At 36.4% G+C, this 21,331-nt stretch overlaps 1 protein-coding gene across 1 annotated transcript in view; it reads right to left on the bottom strand.

The window, feature by feature from the left end:
* Positions 1-21,331, bottom strand: part of LOC140253702 (rho GTPase-activating protein 22-like) — a 222,330-nt gene that overhangs the window by 54,987 nt on the left and 146,012 nt on the right. Inside the window, exons 7-8 of the mRNA XM_072339445.1 lie at positions 2,550-2,674; positions 1,640-1,777 (exon numbers count right to left, since the gene is read on the bottom strand). Of these exons, the coding sequence (XP_072195546.1) occupies positions 2,607-2,674 (68 nt within the window). The 3' untranslated portion in view covers positions 1,640-1,777; positions 2,550-2,606. The remainder of the gene's footprint in view (positions 1-1,639; positions 1,778-2,549; positions 2,675-21,331) is intronic.

Genomic DNA, 21,331 nt, shown 5'->3' with positions numbered 1-21,331 from the left:
GTCTTTTTTTATTTTTTACACAGAAGAACTCAGTTCCACATCTTTGCTTCATACACACCTCCATGTCAGACACCATCTGTCAGACTGCCCCTTTTCTGCCATCTGTCACATGGCAACCAAACATAATGGAATACTGGCAGGAAGATTCAACCCCTACTGCCATACCACCAACATCTACCTGTGATGCCACAGGCCAACATAATAAAATCAGAGGTCATACTTTTGGAGCAGTCCTCATACATTCCTACTTCGTCAGTGTCATCAGGAAGGCAACTCACTTTGCGCTTGTGCAAGAGAGCAGCATGTGGTATTAAGATTTATGCAGTGAAACTTGTAACAGCCTAATTCAAGCAGTATTTGTGTAAGTAGGTAGATGAGGAAAGAATGCAGAAAAGTAAGTCACTGTAAAACCTCCAGCCCCTCTACAAAACTGATTTTTCTGAGATTGGTTTTACTGTGACAGAACATGAATTAAGTGCAAGGTGCCTCATAGCAAAGAGGCTACTTAGTTCTGGGAGGGCTACAGAGTTAAACTGAGCTGAAATGCACAGAATGAGGCATTTCAGACACCATTCTCAGCACATGTGACCATCAGTTCACCTAACACAGTGCTAAAAATATATCAGTGTACAACTGTGACACATCAAGAGTGGAAAAATATTGGCTGTAGTTTATTTGGATACTATTCAGTATAATTTAGGTTTTGTAACAGCACAAGTCAATTTAACAAGGTCAGCAGATTTGGAAAATGACCTTGAAGATGACATAAACCAGTCCTTCAACTTTCAGGACTGTGTTAGTCTCATTCTTCCTCAGATTTAACTGATAAACGTACCCTTACATTTAGTGCTTTCCTAAGAAGGTACAGAAAAAAACGTATTAACCTTTGAACACTGGTGGTTTCTTAACAGAGTATAATATCTCCTCTAAAAAGTTACGTCCACTGTTTTATAAAAAGGATCTTGAAATATTAAGACATTTGTCATCATCCACTACTGTATTGACAAGGTAAGTCTGGAACAGAGGAAGATGTCGCCCAATAAATCCTGATGAAGTTTGTAATTCTTGAATAACTGCTACTGCCTATGCACCAAATCATATTAAAACTGCTAGAATTATTTCAGAGACTAATCTGTAATGTCTAAACTAATTGTTATACTTTCATTGATACTTTAAGGCTTTAGTTACTGTAAAGTAGAATGGCAGCAGTAAATACTCAGTGAGTTAACTCATCACTCCCACTGGACTGACTCATCCTAAAAAGTAACCAGGTAAGATTTTATGTTTTCTGCTTTATAATTGAAAAAAAGTAATCAAGGATGGTCTTTGTCAGCAGTAAGAACATTTTAAGCATTGTCCTCTAAAGTTATTAACCTCTATTTCTATCCTTTTCCAGCTTCCTAGCTAACATTTCCACATGATGGGTCAACCAGTCTTCCACATTCTGTTTTAAAGGCGTCAACGTGTATGTCACACAGTTTTTCTTAAGTTTCAGGTTTATAGTGCTTAACCTTATCTCAGTGTCTTCTCCAATTCTAATCAGGGACCTCCCTCCCTCATGCAGTCTTTGCCCCAAAAAGCATATGGTTTCATGATGCTACCACAGATAAAGTCTTAAAGAGAACAGTGAAAGATATACCTGCATTTTGCAAAATATCTGCTGATCACATCTCAGCTGGGAGTTCCTCAGTACCAGGGAGTCTTCTGACACGCACGGAGGAAAAAAGCTCTACAGTTATTCTACAGATACAACTTCAGGCAAAGCTGGGAAGCAGATCTGAGAAAAATAAGAACAAAATGGTGAAGAATTCACTAAGGCAGGTAAAAGTACAAATACGTATGTATGCGTACATACCAAATAAGATACAGATTCCCATTTCTAGAAAATGACAAGGCTTCTGAGCAGGGTGACATGGTCTGCTCAGAACAAGAACTAATCTGACAGCGACATATTCTGTATAAGAACATAATTTGTACATTCCATGCCTGCACAACAATAATTTACAGTAAGAGTTATATATCGAGATTTTGTGATCATGATCAAGATAGGGAATTGCAACAGCAACCTCTGCTAGGACAGTCCAAACACAGCATCCATTATCAAACCAGTAGGAACTCATTATAAATAAAATTGGAAATACCTTCTGAGTTTTAACATTAAAAAAACAACAACAAAAACAACAACAACAAAAACACCACCATTAAAAGTGGTGGTGCAAAAGCTAAAGTTACTAAAAGCAACTGATCCAAAGATGGAAAAAATAATTCATTACATACATCAATAAATAATTAAAATCAGAAATTATAACAGAAAGAAAAAATATACTGTGTCATACTTCAGACTGCTTTACAGTGGTTGGGGATTTCACCAGTTCTTATTTCATAACATATTTTGAAATTCATTTTATGTTCTTTATAATGAATTTTTAAATGAGCAATACTTTTTCCATAATTTAGCCCACAGACATCTGAATCACAGACTTCCACTAATATATTTGCATATAAACAGTTCTCTTAAAATTCATCTGCTTTAATTACTTCTTTCTTACCTGAAGTCACAAAGTTCCATATGGGATCTATAAATTTTTCTACTGCCCGAGGCCATGTTAAGGGGCACAGGTACATGTTCTTGCTCTGCCCAAGAGATTCAGCTGTGGAATGGGTATGGAAAAAGCTGCAAGAGAAAAACAGGAGTTAGCATTAGTATCTGCAGAAAATGAAGAAAAAAATGGACGTAAAAAATAGCACATATGTGTTGTCAGGAAAGGACAGAAATAGGTAAGAAAAAGGAGAAACCAGAGTTTTGGAATAATTAAGTTTCAAGTAAAGGCTGTTTTCTCCAAAGTCACGGGACGATAACATCTAATAGCATTTGCAATTGCAGACAAAGCCACTGGGGTACAAAGAAACATGGACCCCAGAGCTGAGTGGGCATTCAGCAAAACAGTTCGGCACCTTAATCTGTTATCCCACCAGAGTGATCCTGGTGTTCATGCTGAAAGCATCTCACTTCCCAGTGCCGGTGTAGCTGCCATGAATACTATGAAAGGAGGCTGAAAATTTGCAGCAGTGTTTAGCTGCAGAAACACAAACACACACAGTGTTGCAGTTTGAGCTGTGACACAGAAGCTTCACAGATGATTGGAAAGATGATTCCACAGACTGAAAAAGCATCATTTGGGGATTACAAGCAACAATCTGAAATATCTTACCGAATATCAGGCAACAAGTCAAAATTGCAATGAGTTTCTCTCTTAGCCATCAAGCAAAAATTACACCAGAATTATATCACCTTGATGTATGGGGCACAAGCTCGTTTGTGCTCCGCCACATTACTTGCTCTTTAAGTGAAGAAAACTGATTATAAATATCAATACATTGACTTATTAAAAAAAGTTTTTAATTTAGCCAGTAATCAAAAAAGAAGTATCCAACAGTACAGTAATTTTATTTACACATTTAACACATAATGTATTTACATGTTGTAACAACATTCTGCCTTCTGCAACTTTGTCCAGTACAGGGGAAGAGCTTTTTATGCTTTTTTTCATTAACCTTTTTCTACACGATTGTTTCATTCCTTTTACTAGAGTGGCACTAGACTGTCATAATTCTAATATATTCATAGTTTAGATCATTTAAGCTGAATTTATCATATAATGTGAACTTAAAAAAAGTCATGGACCGTATGACAAATCTTCAAATAATAATAGTATTCTGGCCTAAACCACACACTCCTACAGACTGAAAAAGCATATTACTGTAAGCTCTACTCATCCTCACACACATTATTTACTCTCTGATCGGTAAACAAAGATATCTTTTGAATCAATGATTGTCTCATTATTTTCAGAGGTTTATATCAGCATAAACAACTTTTTCAGAACATTGCCAATACTTCAGAATATTTTAAAGTATCCATCTATATGACTGGAGCTATGTGCTGTAAATCAAGACAATGTGAATTCAACAAGGCAGCTTGTATGAACCTCATTTTCCTTATTAATAATTCCATTAAAAAGCTTGGTTCAGCTTCCATTACTGTCAGTGAAATAACATATGAAATGTCTGTGACTTCTATATTTAGTCTCTTTGATTTAGTCTCAAGTTTCCAATCACCGATGTTATGACAGCATTCTGATCTATACCCACTGCCATGCAAAACCGAAGAAAAATTGTTTTCTCGCAGCACTGTATGTATACAACAGTATCTTACAAAACCAGTGATGATTGGACAAAGCTACTCAGAACACAGACAAATGCTGGAGCACAGAACAAAAAATAGAGAGCTAATTATAATGACCTCATACAAATCAAAAGCTTTCTTTCAAGAACACTAAAGCTGAAGCATCAGAGGTCCAAGAGGAAGACAATGAGCATTGCTTGGGAATTGGAGATTTTCATAAGAACAAAAATTAAGTAGACTGAAGTTCACATTGATGATTAACTAATTTAGGATATGCCAGGAGAACCCAAGACAATAAAGTATATAGGGAGGGTAGATCAAGTGTGCTCTCATGATATAAAGAAGAACATGCTGTTAATGAAATCACAAATGCTACATTTAAGTACATTAAAAATTAATTTACAGGGTATTTTAATACAACATAAAATTATCCAGAACAATTCATCACCGGAGAAGAGTTAAGAAATTAATTTGACTAAGACTGGATTATACATTCCAGTGATTGCACTCACATTCATAAAACTTGTGTGATTTTAAGATTGAAGCAGAAGTCAGACGCTGCTTAACACAAATGGGGATTTTTTTGCCTTCCAAGCTATTCACTGCTCAGAGAGAACTAAGACCTAGAACAGTCCCTTTGACAGGGAAAACTCCGGAAAACTGGCCAGCTTACTGTGCTGCAAACATTACTCTGTGGCAAGAGTGTTGTAGTAATTGTCCATGTCTGCTTGGAGTCCACATCAAATCCCAAGCAGTTAGAGTTGGCTTAGCTGCTATTTCATGAAGAACAGTGAAAACAACAATTAAGTACCAACTAAACACAACAGTTAAAACTAACTTTGGTGATGTCAAAAGTCAGCTCTGCTTGGCTGATGCATGGTAACTTAGTAACGGAGTGTTCAGAGACAAATTCAGGAAGTATTTATGTCAGCGGAATGGCTCTATAAAATTGCAAGAGCTGTGAAGGGAAAATTACCTGATTGAGGTCTAAGTAAAGTCTGAGACATATGTTGTGGGCAATGGATTTGCCTGCTCCATGCAGTCTGAGAAGGATTAACTCTTATCCACTGCAAATAAGAGCATAAATACTGACAAAAACATGACCCTGAAATTTCTAGGTTCCATTTGTAGGTGACTGGTCACAGCTCAAAGGCCTTTTCCTTTGCTTTTTCAAGCTCTTCAGTAGCTCTAGCAGGCTTTAAGAGGGACCTTCCTAGAATCAGTGAAGAGTCAGTTTGCAGTGTTAATCAAGCCTTTATGAGTAGTTGCTTGTTACAGCAAGAAAATTCCAATATGCTGTCTTGACCCTGGTTTTTGCCCTCCTGATAGAAGTAAAAGACAGAATGTTTACTACTGCTATTGCTCCAGGATCAGATCCTTCCTGTTTTTTTAAGGTAAAGCTAACATGACAGAAGCAGCAGCTAATACCAGCTGGTAAATCCACGTTCAGACTTTAAGTCAAGAAACTCCAGAGAACAGTCCTACAAGCCCTGGTATGTAGGCCTCTACAGAAGAATAACGTAATATCAGCCCCAGGCAGATAACACATGAGGAAACTTTGATATCAATCATGAAATAAATATATTTCCCTTGGCAAAACTGGGAGATACCTATGTCAGAACAGATATAATATCAAAATGATAGCATTCCCAATGGATTTTTGAAGGTAAAAAATGTACAGTGCTACTGCTCAACAGATGGAGACGACGTACACAAAGGTTAGAAGCAGCTTCTTCAGACTGAACCTCGATTTTCTCAAATGCCTCTCAAAGTTCAGCTGAAAGGCATCCAAGTCAAGTGGAAATGCCTGGCTTTAGCAAGGCGAAGTTTTGATCCTTCTAATCTTACAGATTTTATAAAACCAGTATCAGGACAAAGGCACCTTATTCCAGCCACTCCGGCTCACAGCTGTAATCTGGCCAAGAGTAGAACACAGTCCGGATTATTGAATTCTGTGACTCCAGTGACTCTCACAAAGTCTTAGCCTACTAATATTGGCTACAGTATTCAAGGAATGAAAAGTAAAACTAACTGTAAGGACTTTTGAAATAAAAGTTGTACTCATGTATTTCTTTTCCTCACTCAATATTGTGAATAGAAATGTTAAATAGGAATGTGAAGACCTTTTTCTTCAAATCGTGATTGCCATAAGCAATGGAAACCATCTTCAGTCTACACTGATTTCTTCTATCTCACAGGAAACAGAACAAAGTCAAGATCACTGGGGCATAGCACAAAATATTTATGTCTTACAACCTAGACAATCTAGAAATGCAGAAAACAAAATGGCTGTCATCTCACAGGAATCTGAAAACATGAAAGATGCCCTTTCCAGAACAATCAGTCAGAAGAATCATGTTTCATCTTTATCTGTTCCACAACAAACCTGAGTACTTTTTGTTTCAAAAAGTATTTATTTAAACTAAATGACTTTCTCTGTAATCTTCTGCATTTTGCTAACCCTGAGTAACCCACAAACTTCCTCGTTTGATTTTACTTTTCCCAGACCAGACAACAATGTCACTGACGGCACTGTTTATGACACGGAATGTCAACTTTATTGATACCTGTTTTTATCTTTCTCCAGCAGAATGCACCCTTTTGGAAACAGGTCTGTCTTCTTTCTCTCTCTGCATGAAACTAGTCACTGTCACAGTTTTTCTACAGGCACTTCTGAGTCAGCATTCCTAAATCTTTACTAGTTCACTTTGAGGCACTTGATTTCACCTGACCTTTTCCCCAGGATCCCATCACAGTACGGAATTATTGCGGCCCCAAATCAGCAAACAGCAAAGCATTATTTATCCCTCAGAAAGATATAGATCAAATGAAATTAAAACAAAAAATATTGTAGAGGAAGACGGGGGCATGGAAATACCACTCAATCTTTCCCTGGTGGTTTCAGCCCATTCAACATACAAGCCTATTAGTCTGATCTCAAAGGTCTGCAGAGCTTTTACACAAGTTGTGATGGAAACTTGATTGAAGGATTTTAGGGAAAAAAAATAAATTTTCACATGAAATACACAGCTAAATAGTGCAATGTTAACCTTGTATTTTGCTTTGGCATCAAAATAGCAATAGGGCTGCAATAGATACAAGTTACTCTGGTAGGCTCCAGGGAGACCTCAGAGTGGCCTTTCAGTTTCTAAAGGGAGACTGTAAGAAAGAAAGGGACAGACTGTCCCCTTACTGTCAGCAAGTGCTTCCATGGCTTTTTTGAACTTGGACTTAGTTATTACCAGTAAATGTGTGTATCTCACCTGGGAATATTAGTCTTGCCATAAGAAAAGACAGTGCCATCTAACAGCCTCCTCACTGCTTTTGCTAAATAGGGAATTTTGTGTCCTGTGCCCATTGCTCTCCAGCCACTGCTTGCTCTTGCCGTGCACTTCCAGTATGCAGCCTTTTCTGAGGTAATGCTTTCCAGGCAGGTCATACAAACATACTGAATTCAATACTAACAAAAGTAAGACACCTACTCTTCTCTCCACAATACAGATTCTACTTTATTTTGGAAGTTTGTGTTGTTTCAAAGTAGTTCTATTCTGTGTTAATTTTAAATTTGAAAAAGCATCTCATGCTCAAGGACCTTGAAGCACTGAACTTCTGCCAGAACAATGACAAACTTCTCACTTGTGGTGTTGCCCAAAAAGTATTATTTTTCTGCCCAGTCAAGTATGCTCTTAGGGCAAACATCTGAATATCTTAAGTAAATCTAAAACTCTAATGCAAAACATGCAACGTACCAAAGAAAGACTGGCTTCTTCTCCATTTTAATTAAAGCATTTATTTACTGTGCTCAGAGGTTGAGACTTTGCCTTATTACACTGGCGAGAATAAATCCTCCTTGTTCTGTAATTTGTAATGGAATGCATTCAGTAATCAATAGGGGCCAATATTTAGTTTTCTGAATTAACTCTAATAATGCAGCTGGTTTAAGCAATATATCTATAATTTCATTTAATGTTCATATAAATTTCCTCTATTTTATTGATGGATTTGAACTTCAATTCTACATTTTATAACAGTCATATCAGCACATACACTTTTTCCTTGTTCTATTTGCTGTTCTTGTTAAATATGGAGCTTTATGAATCTGAGATCAAAAGACTTAGTCCTCTTGCCTATTGAAATATTTCTGAGAGTTAATGTTAATAATAGAAAAGAGACCAAAGAGTTTGAAATTAGGCCAACACTCTCATATTTCTGAACTGACTTTATCTGTAGTTGTTACTCAATTTAGCATGTTTCCTTCTGTTTCAAACTACTGTGCGATATAAATCTGGGAGTTTTTAGAATGTTATAAAGCAAAACTCAGCAATAAGTTGTGAGTTAACAGCAAAGGGTGAAAGTGGTGGGAGTCCTCAAAAGAAGCTACGGTAAACAAACTCTTCAGGACCTCAGATTCTATTTCAATATCCATCCTTTCCATCTACACAAGTGAACCAAAGCTTTCTTTTGTCCTAAATTAGACACAAGATATACTGCTTTTTAAATGGTTGCTAGAGAATGCAAATTATGTTTACACAGAAGTGAAAAAAGAGGTTACTTTGCATCTCTCTGCTGCTCTCCGCTTTTCTGTTTGGGGAATGAAAAATCATAAACAGTTTGATTCACTTCAGAAATTCAACAGCTATAGGTAATTTTAACCTTGTTATGAGAAGAGGAAAGCAACATCTGCTTCACGCTTCACCTGTGCAAGCATTATACTACAAGTAGTAAAAGTTGCCTAAGTTTCATTAGCTACTCTATCTCATGTACACACTCATTTCAAACAGACCCTAGTGAGCCAAAAATAGGAACACATAATGGAAATTGTTGCAAAATAATTTCAGAAAATCAAACCAGCAGAACTTCTTAAAGAAGCTCTCAATCATATCAAATAATTGCCACACAGAGAAAATAAGCAACTTTTTGTATCGAGTTTTCCTCAGGACATAAGTAAAAGATGCCTGTCAACTGTATCACAAATAATTAAAAAATATCTTGTCCACTTCACTGGACAGGACAAAGAACAGAAATATCCCAGCCTTACAGGAAAAGTGGGACTGAAGTATGCTAACCAGAACAGTACAGTCTGTAAGCAAAACAAATATTTTCCAATTAATTGCTCTGTGAGCTTTGCCCAAGATAAAGAACTTGAGAGCTACTGAAATAGTTGGAAACTGCCACAGATCCTTTCTGTACTACCCTACTTGTTCTATGACCTCTTCACTAGTCATGAAGACCTTTGGAACTGTTCGAAAGATCATTCTCAAATAGATGATAAAGTCTAAATCCCACATTACAACCTTTGATTTGATGAAAAAAAAGAGACCATCCCAACCCAGTGAAATTTTATGTCAGGCAAAAATTCTCTATAAACTCAAAATTAGGGTGTATGTCTTCCCTCTGCTTATTCTGTAGTAGAATATTTCCATTTATATGTTGCATTCTGCTTAATAAATCAGGGCAATTTAAATCTACAGTACAATATAATCTCCCTGTATCAATGTGCATACCAAAAAATAGGATTTTAGTTATGGGTTGTACATATAGTTTTAGGGGTCTAAGCTATTGTTACATTTATTAGCAGCTTTAACTTCAAGATAAAGAGGTGTAAGCAATTGCAAGGCCCTGTGTAAGCATGAGGAAATTCTTAGCAGGCAGATGAGATCAGCATTCAGATTTTACATTAAATCTTTCAAAACATTTTTCTGCAGCTTGTGTAGATCTCGTCTTATATCTTTCACTAACACAGTCATTTGATGGTTGAGATTGCACGTGTATTGTTCATTACTGCTGTTGATAACTGTAAATGAAGACAATAAGAGCAGGCCCTGGGTTCACAGTCTTCCTTATCTGCATGAAAAAGCATCATTTGATAACCCTACCGTTAGAAGTTCCTCCCTTGCAGTTTAATCCCATATAAGTACTGAAAAGCAAAAATCTCATAAACCTGTCAGTTCATTATCAAAGCACTGATGAAATACAGTAAATGTAGAAAAAAGTACATCTGAGCTGAAATATTTGGCTTATATACATATACGTTTACATCCTACCACTTTTAACATTTCCAGGTGTTCTTTATCCTGCCAAGACACATTATAAGACTTCAAACCAGGATAACAGTCATCTGAAAAGGATTCAGATCCTGAATAATAATTCTTTCAAATGTATTCAGCTGAGTTCCTTCACCAGATATCTAGTCAACAAACAGAATGTTTAAGACATTCTTGTCTGGAAAGCTGTCTTTCATTCCAAAGGGCTCATGCCCTCTCAGAAACAATTTCTTGAAAAATAATTCTCAATATGTGGGATTAATCATAGCCCAAAGTTTGCTTCTGACATATGATTAGCTATTTCTACCTGACTTAAAGGACACAGGGAAAAGCATTTCAGTATTTCTGCTCTTAACTTGAGCATTGTGCCTAAAGATCTTCAGTGCGGAGAAAGAAGTAAATCATTTATAACACATTAAAAAAAAAAAGGAAGAAAAAAAAAAAAAAGTAAAAGTGAGGATTTGTATGCAATGCTTTGATTTGTTTCACTTAAGAGTCAAGAATCAAATTTCCCTGAATTTTCCATCTCTGAAGAATGTACTAATTTATACAACGTACCAGTTGCTATGACAAGGTTTCTCAAATCATAAACACAAATTACAATGCACGTCATGCGTGATATGCATCTCTAACAATTTTACTTGATGAAAACTATCTTCATGCCTTTTAGCAATGAAGCATGTTAATGAGTTCCCCCAAAAGATTAGTGAGAAGCCTAATAGACCAAAAAACTATTTAAACAATCATTTTACACTATTTCAGCGAAGAACTGCATCTATGTGATCCTTCCCTTAATAACCCAGGAACAAACACATCCTCAAATACAACTAGGGAATTTTAACAAATGTATCAATTTATATTTCTACAAAGAATTTTAATAGGAGGGGAATTTTCCTTAAAAAATATGTATATTTAAAAAATATGTATATGTATATTTCACTTGGTTCTACTTAGCAGTAAATGCTCCTAGCCCTGCTTTGCCAGAAGTCCTTTCATCAGCCATTAAAATGTACAGACAGAAAAGATATCATTACCCTACAAAAAAATCATTCACCTGCTCCATGTGAGAAAGGAAGCTGGTTGCAAGGACACTGTTCTGTCTGCCCAGACTCCTGACCTGCAGAACTGCATGAAGCCACTCACACTCCTTTGCTTCTGTTTTTAGCCTAGGGAACTCCTTAATAATGAGCTGTGCTTTCTAAGGTCAGTTTCTGTGTTCAGTAACTTTTCTTCTCATGCCCGGACAAACAAAGAAAAAACACAACCACAAAAAAACATTAAGTTAAATGAGATTTCTAAACCCGAACTTAGTGCATAAACTATTTCTGTTCTCCCTCCCAGGAACTTCATCTGCTTTTTCTAATAACCGAATTGCTTTCTTATGAATACGCTATTCACCATAAGAGTTCTTCTGCCCTTGTCTTTACTGCTGTCAAACTATTTCAGTCTTCACACTTCCTTTCCTCTGTAATAATCTTTCAAGTGCTTCGGTATGCTTGTGTTCTGCTTTAGAGATCAAATTACAAATTAGTTTTATCATACAAAATGAGCTACTGCCGCAAACCCAACATTATGTTTCCTTCCCCAGTTAATTTCTAATTCTTTAGTCCTGTAACTTCCCTAAACTATTATCTTGAATTGGCATAGTTGGCAAAAAAAAAACAACAACAACAAAAAACCAAACAAACAACAACAACAAAAAAAAAAAAAAAACAACTAAAAAACCACAGATTTTGTTACTGCACGATTTCCAATATACAAGCTTTGCTACATTCAATTTAACACAGTTTGCTTGAGCAAAGTCACACCAGCACTTTCATATGTTTCTTACATCAGTGGGTGTGATCAAATAGAAAATACAAATCACTGCATTGTTGAGTCTTAACTATAAAGAGACTAATAGGCCATTTTCTATTAAGTTTCCCCATGTGCAGTAGGGCTATTTGCCCACAATCAGATCTGAAAGATATTGCAGAGTTTAGATTACGCTGAAGGATTTTTCTTGCTGACTCACTTGTATTTTGCTTCTAGATGAAAATAATCTAGAAGGAGCTCGTATCCAAGGAGTACTTTATGATCAGCCTTAAAACTATTCAGTGAAGAAGCCCTTGCAACCCTCCTGCTGTGTGCTGCTTCTGGAGGTCACTACAGAGTTTAAGAGCCTTACCACCGAGGGGAATTGCAGTGGTGTTTTGTCATCACTGCAACCCATTCATGCAATTTTGGATGTGATTACTGTCACAGAAATATGAAAGGGAAGATTTCCAGTCTATCCTGACAAAATAATAACTAACAAAGAGGTAAAAAAAAATCAAAGAGAAACCACTATTTCTACATGTAGCAGAGGAGATAAGAAAAAAAGTGTCTATAGATATTATGCTAAAGTGTCATCTAAAACCTGGGAAAATTTAAGGACATGGGCTACAGTGCAACTTTCAGACAGGTCTCAAGGCACGGCGTTGCAGTAAATCTCCCTTTCAAAGGCAATGATGGCAGCTTGCCCACTACTGGCAGTTTTTTTCACACTGTTGTTTAAGGATTTATTTCCTCTGTTTTGCAAGACTTCATGTATTTGTACAAATACTTCCTTTGTTGAACTTTACGGCAGTCCTGTTAACCCATTTCTCCCCCAGAATGATGGCACATCCACTCCTCCCAGTGTTTCACTATCTGCAAGCTTGTCAATGGGTCACTGTCTTACCACCGATGTCATTTATGAAGATATATTATAGTATTGATCCCAGTATCTGGAGTCATACAAAACTATTGTGACGCACTATATGAAGTCACAAAATTAAAAAGAACGCTACCTTCAGGACAGCATTTCAGAGAGGCACTTATAACTCATTAAACAGTAAATGACTAAGGAAAAAAGTTACTTCCAGATCTAGGCTCTGGGCAACTTGATTTGGTGCCTCATTTAGTGGCTAGCAAACCTGCCCAAGGCAGGTGTTGGAAAGAGATGATTTTTAAGATCCCTTCCAACCCAAGACATTCCATGAGTCATACTGAAAAGTGACCATTCAGCTAACAATCTATTACTAAAAAAGGGAATGTGAACCAGTCTTCTTCCTTAACTGGAACACTGGTTCATTCTGGAACGTTTACACCAGACACAAATTAGTTGTACATTCTTTCCTCAACACCACTTGACAGATTTTCTCAAGGTATGCACTAAGACTTAGGGTCTAAAGGTAACTGATATCCCACAGTAGTTTAAAAGGTAAAATAGTCCTTCATATAAGATCAATTCCTTTCCAGCTATGTAGCCCTGCCTGCAAAATATCACAAAGTCACTCAGACAGCAGCCGTATGAAAACAATGTTTTGTTATTTAGATTGTTGCATGAGGAAAGGCTGAGAGGATGATGCCACTGAAGAAAATGGTGCTGCTCTTAAAATCTAGTCCAGAAAAGTGAGTTAAATTGACACTGATTTTTCTTACATTTCCCTTGCTCCCTTCAATCAAATTATGGCAGAAACATCTGTCAGATTAAAGGATGAAAAGAGAATCTGATATTATTCAACTATTAGTAAAAACTGACCTCTGCTATAACGGACATGCATACATGAATAATGTCACAGAAACATAAGCAGAGACCACAGAAATACTCTGAGCATTACTATAATCTAAATATGAAGAGGAATTAATAATATGAGCAAATTCTTCTGAGTTTTTTTTCAGATTTTATGCCTCTGGAAACATGGTCTGCAAAGAACCAATAAAGGCAGCCTTTTCAAGCAAAGATGTGAGCAGAGATCATGTTTATGTCACAGAGTGATGTAAATAATTATGTTTGGCAGTTAAAATTGTGCTGAACGTGCCCAAACTAAATTGATTCTTGTATGATCTGACATTTCCTGCCTTTTGTGAGACCAAATGAAATATATTTATGAATCAGACAGATGTATTCAATGTTTCAGTCCTGTCTCTCTGTAACTAGATATTTCATATTATAATACATATTTTGTTCAGGGGGTTACCATTCATGTTACACTCCAAAGGAGCAGAAGAATGGCCATTTAAAGTGTACTGGTGGCAACAGAATAGTCATCTTATTAAGCACAATTTGAACAGTACTGACTTTTGATAAAACTGGATCAAAATTGGTAGTAAAAACACTGCATCTTGTTTCTGTTCCTTATGGAAAAGTCTTGACCAAAGAGATTCCACGTATTGTTTCAATGAGACCAAATCATCAACATTAATAGCTGCCAGGTTAATCAAGTTATTTTGTCATGCAATATCATTTTACCATTTACCACTCATTAATTAGAAGTTTGAATGGCTCTGTTTAATTTTAAGCTCTCTGTAGGCTGTTAGAACACTAAAAGGATTAGGTTCTGAAGCAACAATTAGATCTTGATTTCACCAATGCTATTCTCTCTAAAAGAAAAATAAAAAAAACAATGCCTCTGTTCACTTGCAGAGATCTCCAATGAGATCTAACGTGGATTCTTTATCTAATAGATGAGAAACTTACATATAGAATGCAACATAGAATGGAAATTATCCTCTAGCTTTCCTGGTACTATCAGATTTGATTACAGAAACAGTAACTATTTCTCTTTTTTCCCCTCATGCAACTTGTACCAGTAAAATAATACAGTAAAATAATGAAAATGAAGAAACCTGTTGAACTATAGGTTTATCTGATATGAACTGATGTTGATTCAATTACCAAAGTTCATAGGAAATATTTTTGCATATTGCCTAGCAATTACTGAAGTTCATGGAAAAGAAATAAAAAAAAAAAGACTGAATGCAGGCTAAACTAATGATACTGTGTAACATGATTGTGACAACAAGCAGCAGTTGTCCTGTTACACAAACAAATATTGACTCAGGCTACTGATGCAGCTGTGACTCTGGCTGATATACCCAGCAAACAGGAGCTTTGCACAAAGGGTTAGCAGATGAAGTTCAAAGATGTCTTATGGGTATATGTCAGCTTGGGAAACAGGAAGGACCTAAAATGATGTTGACTCCTTTATATTCTAGAGGAACTGATGAGTATTCTTGCAGCCTTCCAATACAGAGGAAATACTTGCAAGCATTAGTTCATTTATCAGATCTGGATTGAAAGTCAGATGGTCTTAGAAAGCTTCAATCAACTTTCTGGCAACATGTGAACTGCTTTGGTACAGTTCACTTGAGTACACAGCATTAGTTATGCATTTGTCTTGGTCGTCAAGTTGTTGTTCATTTTATTTCTATGGCCACACTGTATAACTTTTAGAAACTTCTGAATATCTCAGACAAATACTAATTTAGAAGAATTATAATACACAAAGATTTCAAAAGAAATTAAACTTTTCATAGGTCATGTTTATTTTCTATTTACAGGAGAATATTCATTAAATGCTTGTGTTCATTAATCCTCTCTTTAATACTGGACCAGCTTTAATTTAGTTTCCTTTTGTTTTTCTCCCTTTAAAGATTGTTGTTTACGGGTTTGTTTAATGTAGCTTTCTTTACTATTCCACTAAATCCCTGAAAGCTGCAGTCTTGATAATGAGTACTATGTAGATATTAATAGCAACTGATATCAAAGCCAGTAGGTCAAATGAATGCTTACTTAAGATAGCACTGTTTGTCACCAAGACAAAATGCCTTGTTAATATTATGCATAAAAATAAATTGATTTCAATTTTCTGGCATCTGTTTCAGTTCTCATCACTTATTAGTGACTCACATTCATGGCTCTAAGGGAAAGTTGCTGAGAAAAAGATTTGCTTCATCTCCAGCTAAAGGTGGGCAGCTGGTGAAATTTTCTGAAGGGCAGTGGTTGTTAAAAAAAAAATACAAACTGATAAGACAAATCTAGGAAAGGCTCTGGAAACCTATATGACATGGGAATCATACAGTTTAAAGAATCTCATATTCTAAAACATACATTATAAAGAACCAGTGCTATTCAAAATGCCTAGAAATACTCACTAATTTTCCCTCGAATCCACAAAACTGCAGTAGATGGTGTCCTGGTGAACTTGCTGCAATGGCAGCATTTCAGTGACAGATTTGGCACCAAGCAAAGAAACCATTCCACACAGACCTGCAACATCCAAGCTTCATTTGAGCAACTGTGCTCTGCCAGAACCATCCTGAATGAGCTGATGCTGAGATGAAATATTCTGAGACACAAAATGATCAGGCTGTATTTTCAAGTAATGTAAAAACTGACAACTGTATGAGACGGATGATGGAGAGAATATCACATAAGGTAAAACAGATGACGTACAAAGTACAAATGCCAGCTATGCTGATAGTTGAAACAAAATCTACAGTCATAGCCCAACCGGATTCTTTCTAGAGGTTTTTTATGTGTTATTAGCAGTACTCTTAAATAAATATCTTTCCATCTAATACTAAATAATGAAAACACACAGCTAAATCTACACAAGCAGGATATGTGGAAGACAAATCACACTAGAACAACATTGACAAAATAATTGTTAGTTTCAGGCTAAAAGGCAGACACAGTCGATCAGCAAGTACTCATTCTGCCATGGAAGTCAGATGCCAGAAGTACAGAAAGAAAAAACATGAAAAAAAATCGCCTAGATGATAACCTGATAAAGCATTATTTACAACAGACAAACAGTACAGAAATAAATGGCAAAGTTCAGAGGCAATACATAGAATCATAAAACAGCCTGGGTTGAAAGGGACCACAATGATCATCTTGTTTCATCCCCCCTGCGATGTGCAGGGTCACCAACCACCAGACCAGGCTGCCCAGAGCCACATCCACAGCCTGGCCTTGAATGCCTCCAGGAATGGGGCATCCACAACTTCTCCAGGCAACCTGTTTCAGCACGTCACCACCCTCTGACTGAAGTTACAGATAAAGTAACTATGGTGACCCCAACTACACATGAAAAGAATCTGAATAAATTATTAATGTTTGGACCTTTGTACACTGTGAGTAGGCAATATGTATGTTGCCTCCAATATACCTTTAAGTTTTCCCCTGGACTTGGAAACAGATTGCTCTCTTTAATAACACCACACACAAATCTGAAGTTAGAAGAATAAACCAAAGAGAATGGCAAAGTCTACAACAAATGATGGAAAGAAAGGGGTAGTTCTAAGTGAGTAAAGTAATAAATAGTAAATGGATTTTTTTTTCCAGAAGCAAATTACTTTTGTATTTTCAGGTTTCAACTGATGTTAAGATGTACAGAGACTGTAAAAGTTAAAATGATTTAGAGAATAAATACATACAGAATGTACAGAAATGAGAACACAATTGGTTATTGAGGTATGCTTTATAAAGACTGCTGTGAAGTCATCGCTTTCCCATTAAGAGAGTACTGTGAAATTCAAAGCGAGACTTGCACTTAAGACTGTATTAAACTACTTGTTCCAAAGGCACACATAGAGCAGCCAGGTATGGTTTGCTCAGGGGAGTTACTAGCTGTGCTTTCCATGCAGTGAGCCAGAAATAACAGACCTAAGGGATAAGAATAGGAGAGGACTTAAAAACATCCTTCCTGTAAAAGGATGAATAGGATCACCGGCAGCTGAAAAGACACCTGATGGTTCCAGCAGTGTCCTGGGTAAATTGTGTAGTTAGAGATCAAACAAAACTCAGTTAACCAGTGCTTGGTAAGAAGAACCCTAATGTTTGATGTGTTCCAGAACAGAAAGCACTACTGAGAGAAGGAGTAAATGTTCTTATTTACATACAACTCCTCCTTTTTTTAAAGTATTCCTGTACCTCTTACACTCTTACTTTGTAGTAAAACCACTGCTTTTATTGTCTACTGCTTCTTCAGAAATTTTACGCAAGACAAAATTGCATCAATAGATCTAATACATTTTAGAGCCAGAAATTATGTTTTTCCAGATGCAACTGAAATCTGTATCTCTGATGATTTAATTATTGATATATCAGTGATAAATGAATACGACCATTTTTTTAAATTGTCATTTAAAATAAAAACAGATACCCAGGCAGGGGCAAAGTTGATCCATTCCATCAGTCATTATCCACACAAATGTAAGAAAAAAGAATTACAGGAACAGACCTGAGATTAGACCAGATCACACCATTCCAATACATTTCTTTTACAGTTTCATCAGCAGTTTACACAATTCAGTATCTTATTAAAGTCAGCTATTTGAAAGCTGTTGATTCCCTGGTTCAGCAATTCAGAGAATCCTGAGAGTACAGTTTTGTAACAGTGTCTGCTGTGTGAAGGGTACACAGTTGTTTACCAAACCAAACCTCAAGTAATGGAAAAGCTTTTTATTTTTCAAAACCTGATTTTGTCTCTTAAATTATTGCTTTTTCAAGCAGAAATATCACTGTAAATTTCTTTTTTTTCTTTTTAGTCTGACACCTCCTTCTATATACAAAAGTTTATGACTTCTTTCTCTGCTATGCTGTTTCCCATGGTGTAAAACACCTAGGAAGAGGGAAGAGCTACACAGTATTTTTCTCCTATTGTATCCAAAGTTTTGAACATAATCATTGGTTCAATAAATAATTGGGAATTACTGTCATAATTCCTATGAAAGAAATCACTGAAGAGATTTCTCTCTGAAGACTGCTGAATTTCTACACAAAATGCCAGACTTGCCAAGAGCTCGTGAAAGCAGGGGAGATGCAGGTATGCATGTTGCACAAATGAAGCAGATACTCTCTAGAAACAATAATTCCCAGGACTGATACCAGGGAGCATGGAAGAACGTATGAAGCAAAGGAGTGGAACTGAATTCTTTCAGTGCAGAAAAAAATGGCACCTATTTGCATTAAATGATGCTTGCTGAATGTTTATGGTGACTAAACAGTGGATATGAGCACAGAGAGGCAGTGGGTGGTGTGCCTCAGCAGTGATGACAGCAACAGTGGTTTGCCTCCTTCGGTGCAGATTTTGATGAGTGTGGTATGCAGTTCTTGTTCATGGCTGGTGAAAATGCATCACTAATGGTGATTACTATGTTGAAAAATAGTGTTCTGTATGTGAAAATTTACTCTATCAAATAGTGTTATTGTGCTATTTGTATCTGTTGCAATTTCCATGGAAATAACGAGGAGGTATTATTTTCAGAGCGACCTGCATAATACCTATGTGTATTAACATCCATGTCAGACCTGAAATCCTCCCCATCCTATTAAAAACAGATCTTAGCAAGCCTTCAAACCTTAACTCTAAAGCTAGTCTGTAATAAACACAACAGAATTTAACATGGATCTATGAAGGAAAAACCTCACCCAGACTCTTCAGTTTTGCAAATTTTTATCCTCAAAATCATACTGATTGAATCAAACTAACATTCTAGGTTAAAAGCACTGTCTTTGTGTGCATTTTCCTGCAAAAATGTCTCTCTTGAAAAGAGAACAAGAAAAGCTACTTCAAAAACAGCATCAAGAAAAAAAAAAAAAAAGCAGTAGATGGTCTGGAGTCAACGTACCCATCCGTATGTAATTTGAATGATTTTATTGACAGAACTTTCTGCATCCCTCTCACTAAACTATCAACTTAATTATCTTATGTCCTTCCCAGGTTTCTTATTTCTCGGATTAAGTGAACCTTAGACACCCTGTATCTGTAAGCAACTTCAAGGAATGCAGAAGAAAGAAAACACTTGTGACATTGAATATACTCGTAATTCACAAAAACAGTTGCCTAGACAATAATTAAAAGTTAAAGCAGTGATTTGCAATGACTATCAGAGGAGATTTGTTTAAAATAAATCTTTGCAATCAATGCGCAAAAGAGTCCCTTAGAAGCAATAGCTTAGGTTGGTAATACAAACAAATGCTCTAGGCTGCAACAGGCATTAATTTAGGACCAAACTCCACCATGCTTATTCATACCAGTTATTGCACTTTCTGGTAGGTCCCACTGAAACACCTGAGTCTCTGCAACATAAAGTGTCTGCACCTCCCTGGAAATCAGGCTGATGATGCTACAATTAAAACTCGCCTCCTTTGCAGCAATTTAATTGCAACTAAGCAACTGTAACTGATAAGATGTAACTAAGAATTTGGAGCCTTAACAAAAGCAAGAAAAACTGCCTCTAAAGCTCTAAGAAATATTTGTGAAAAGCCGTCAAATATTTGTTTCTGATAAATGATCCGTTCCATGATGCCATCTCTCTTCTAAGCTCTTGTCATTTCCTGCTCTTCTGCACTGTATTTGATAACTTCACAGTTTCCTCCATACTCGACATTCTATGTTCAATGAGCCTTTAGTTCACAGTTCTTACATTTACGTAGAAAAAAAAAACAAAAATACACAACTGCAGTTGGTAATGGCTCACCCTCTGAATAAATAACTACTTCTTCTACTAAGAATAGACTTTTTAATTCAGGAGCCAGTGGGTGTCACTTTGCTAACAGTCACACCGATGCCGATCACATTCAAAGAGCGTAAAGAAGAAAATTTGTCTCAATACTTATATAATTGTGACTAGTCTGAGAAAAGTATAATCCCTAAAAATAAAACTTTCCATTTGGTTATTCTATTGTGAACGAAGCCAAAAGCAACAGAAAAAAAGAAACTAACAAAAAACAAACCAAGACAAACAAACAAAAAAACTAGCAAGGAACGTAAGATACTCCAAGCTGTTAGCACATTTCTAACTGGTGAAGTTAACTCACATTGTGTGGTGGGAGCAGAATTTCTCCATGCGAACATGACCTTTCTTTTTCCCCAGGTCTCAGAAAGATGAAAACACAGGATTGCCTACAGAAAATGTTCTGACTTACTGTCAGTGACTAAGAATACCAAGTAGCCTTGATGTATGCTATTCAGTATAATCAGTGTTCTGGCAAAGAGTAGTGTAATTTTCAAAACCTGTTCTAGTTGGCATCTTAGGAAAAAAAATACTCACCTGTCCAGATGTCTGACCTGAAAATAACCAATCTTAATACAAGCTTTCAAAAATATTGTTATTGATGTACATATGGGTCAGAAAATTGAAGGCAAATGGGAACCCAAGAAAGATTGCTACAAATTCTGTCACTGCATTCACGTTCCAGCAAAGGAAGAATCCCAGTATCTCAAAATAGATGACTTAAAGTGACTTGAAGGCATTTTAACATAGGTAAAACAGAGTGTGTATAACCTTAACAGAATTTCCAGGA

The sequence above is a fragment of the Excalfactoria chinensis genome, chromosome 6, assembly GCF_039878825.1.
Source record: "Excalfactoria chinensis isolate bCotChi1 chromosome 6, bCotChi1.hap2, whole genome shotgun sequence".
In the NCBI taxonomy this organism is placed as follows: domain Eukaryota; kingdom Metazoa; phylum Chordata; class Aves; order Galliformes; family Phasianidae; genus Excalfactoria; species Excalfactoria chinensis.
The sequence above is the reverse complement of the archived record's forward strand: the minus strand, read 5'-3'. Positions and strand labels throughout refer to the sequence as shown.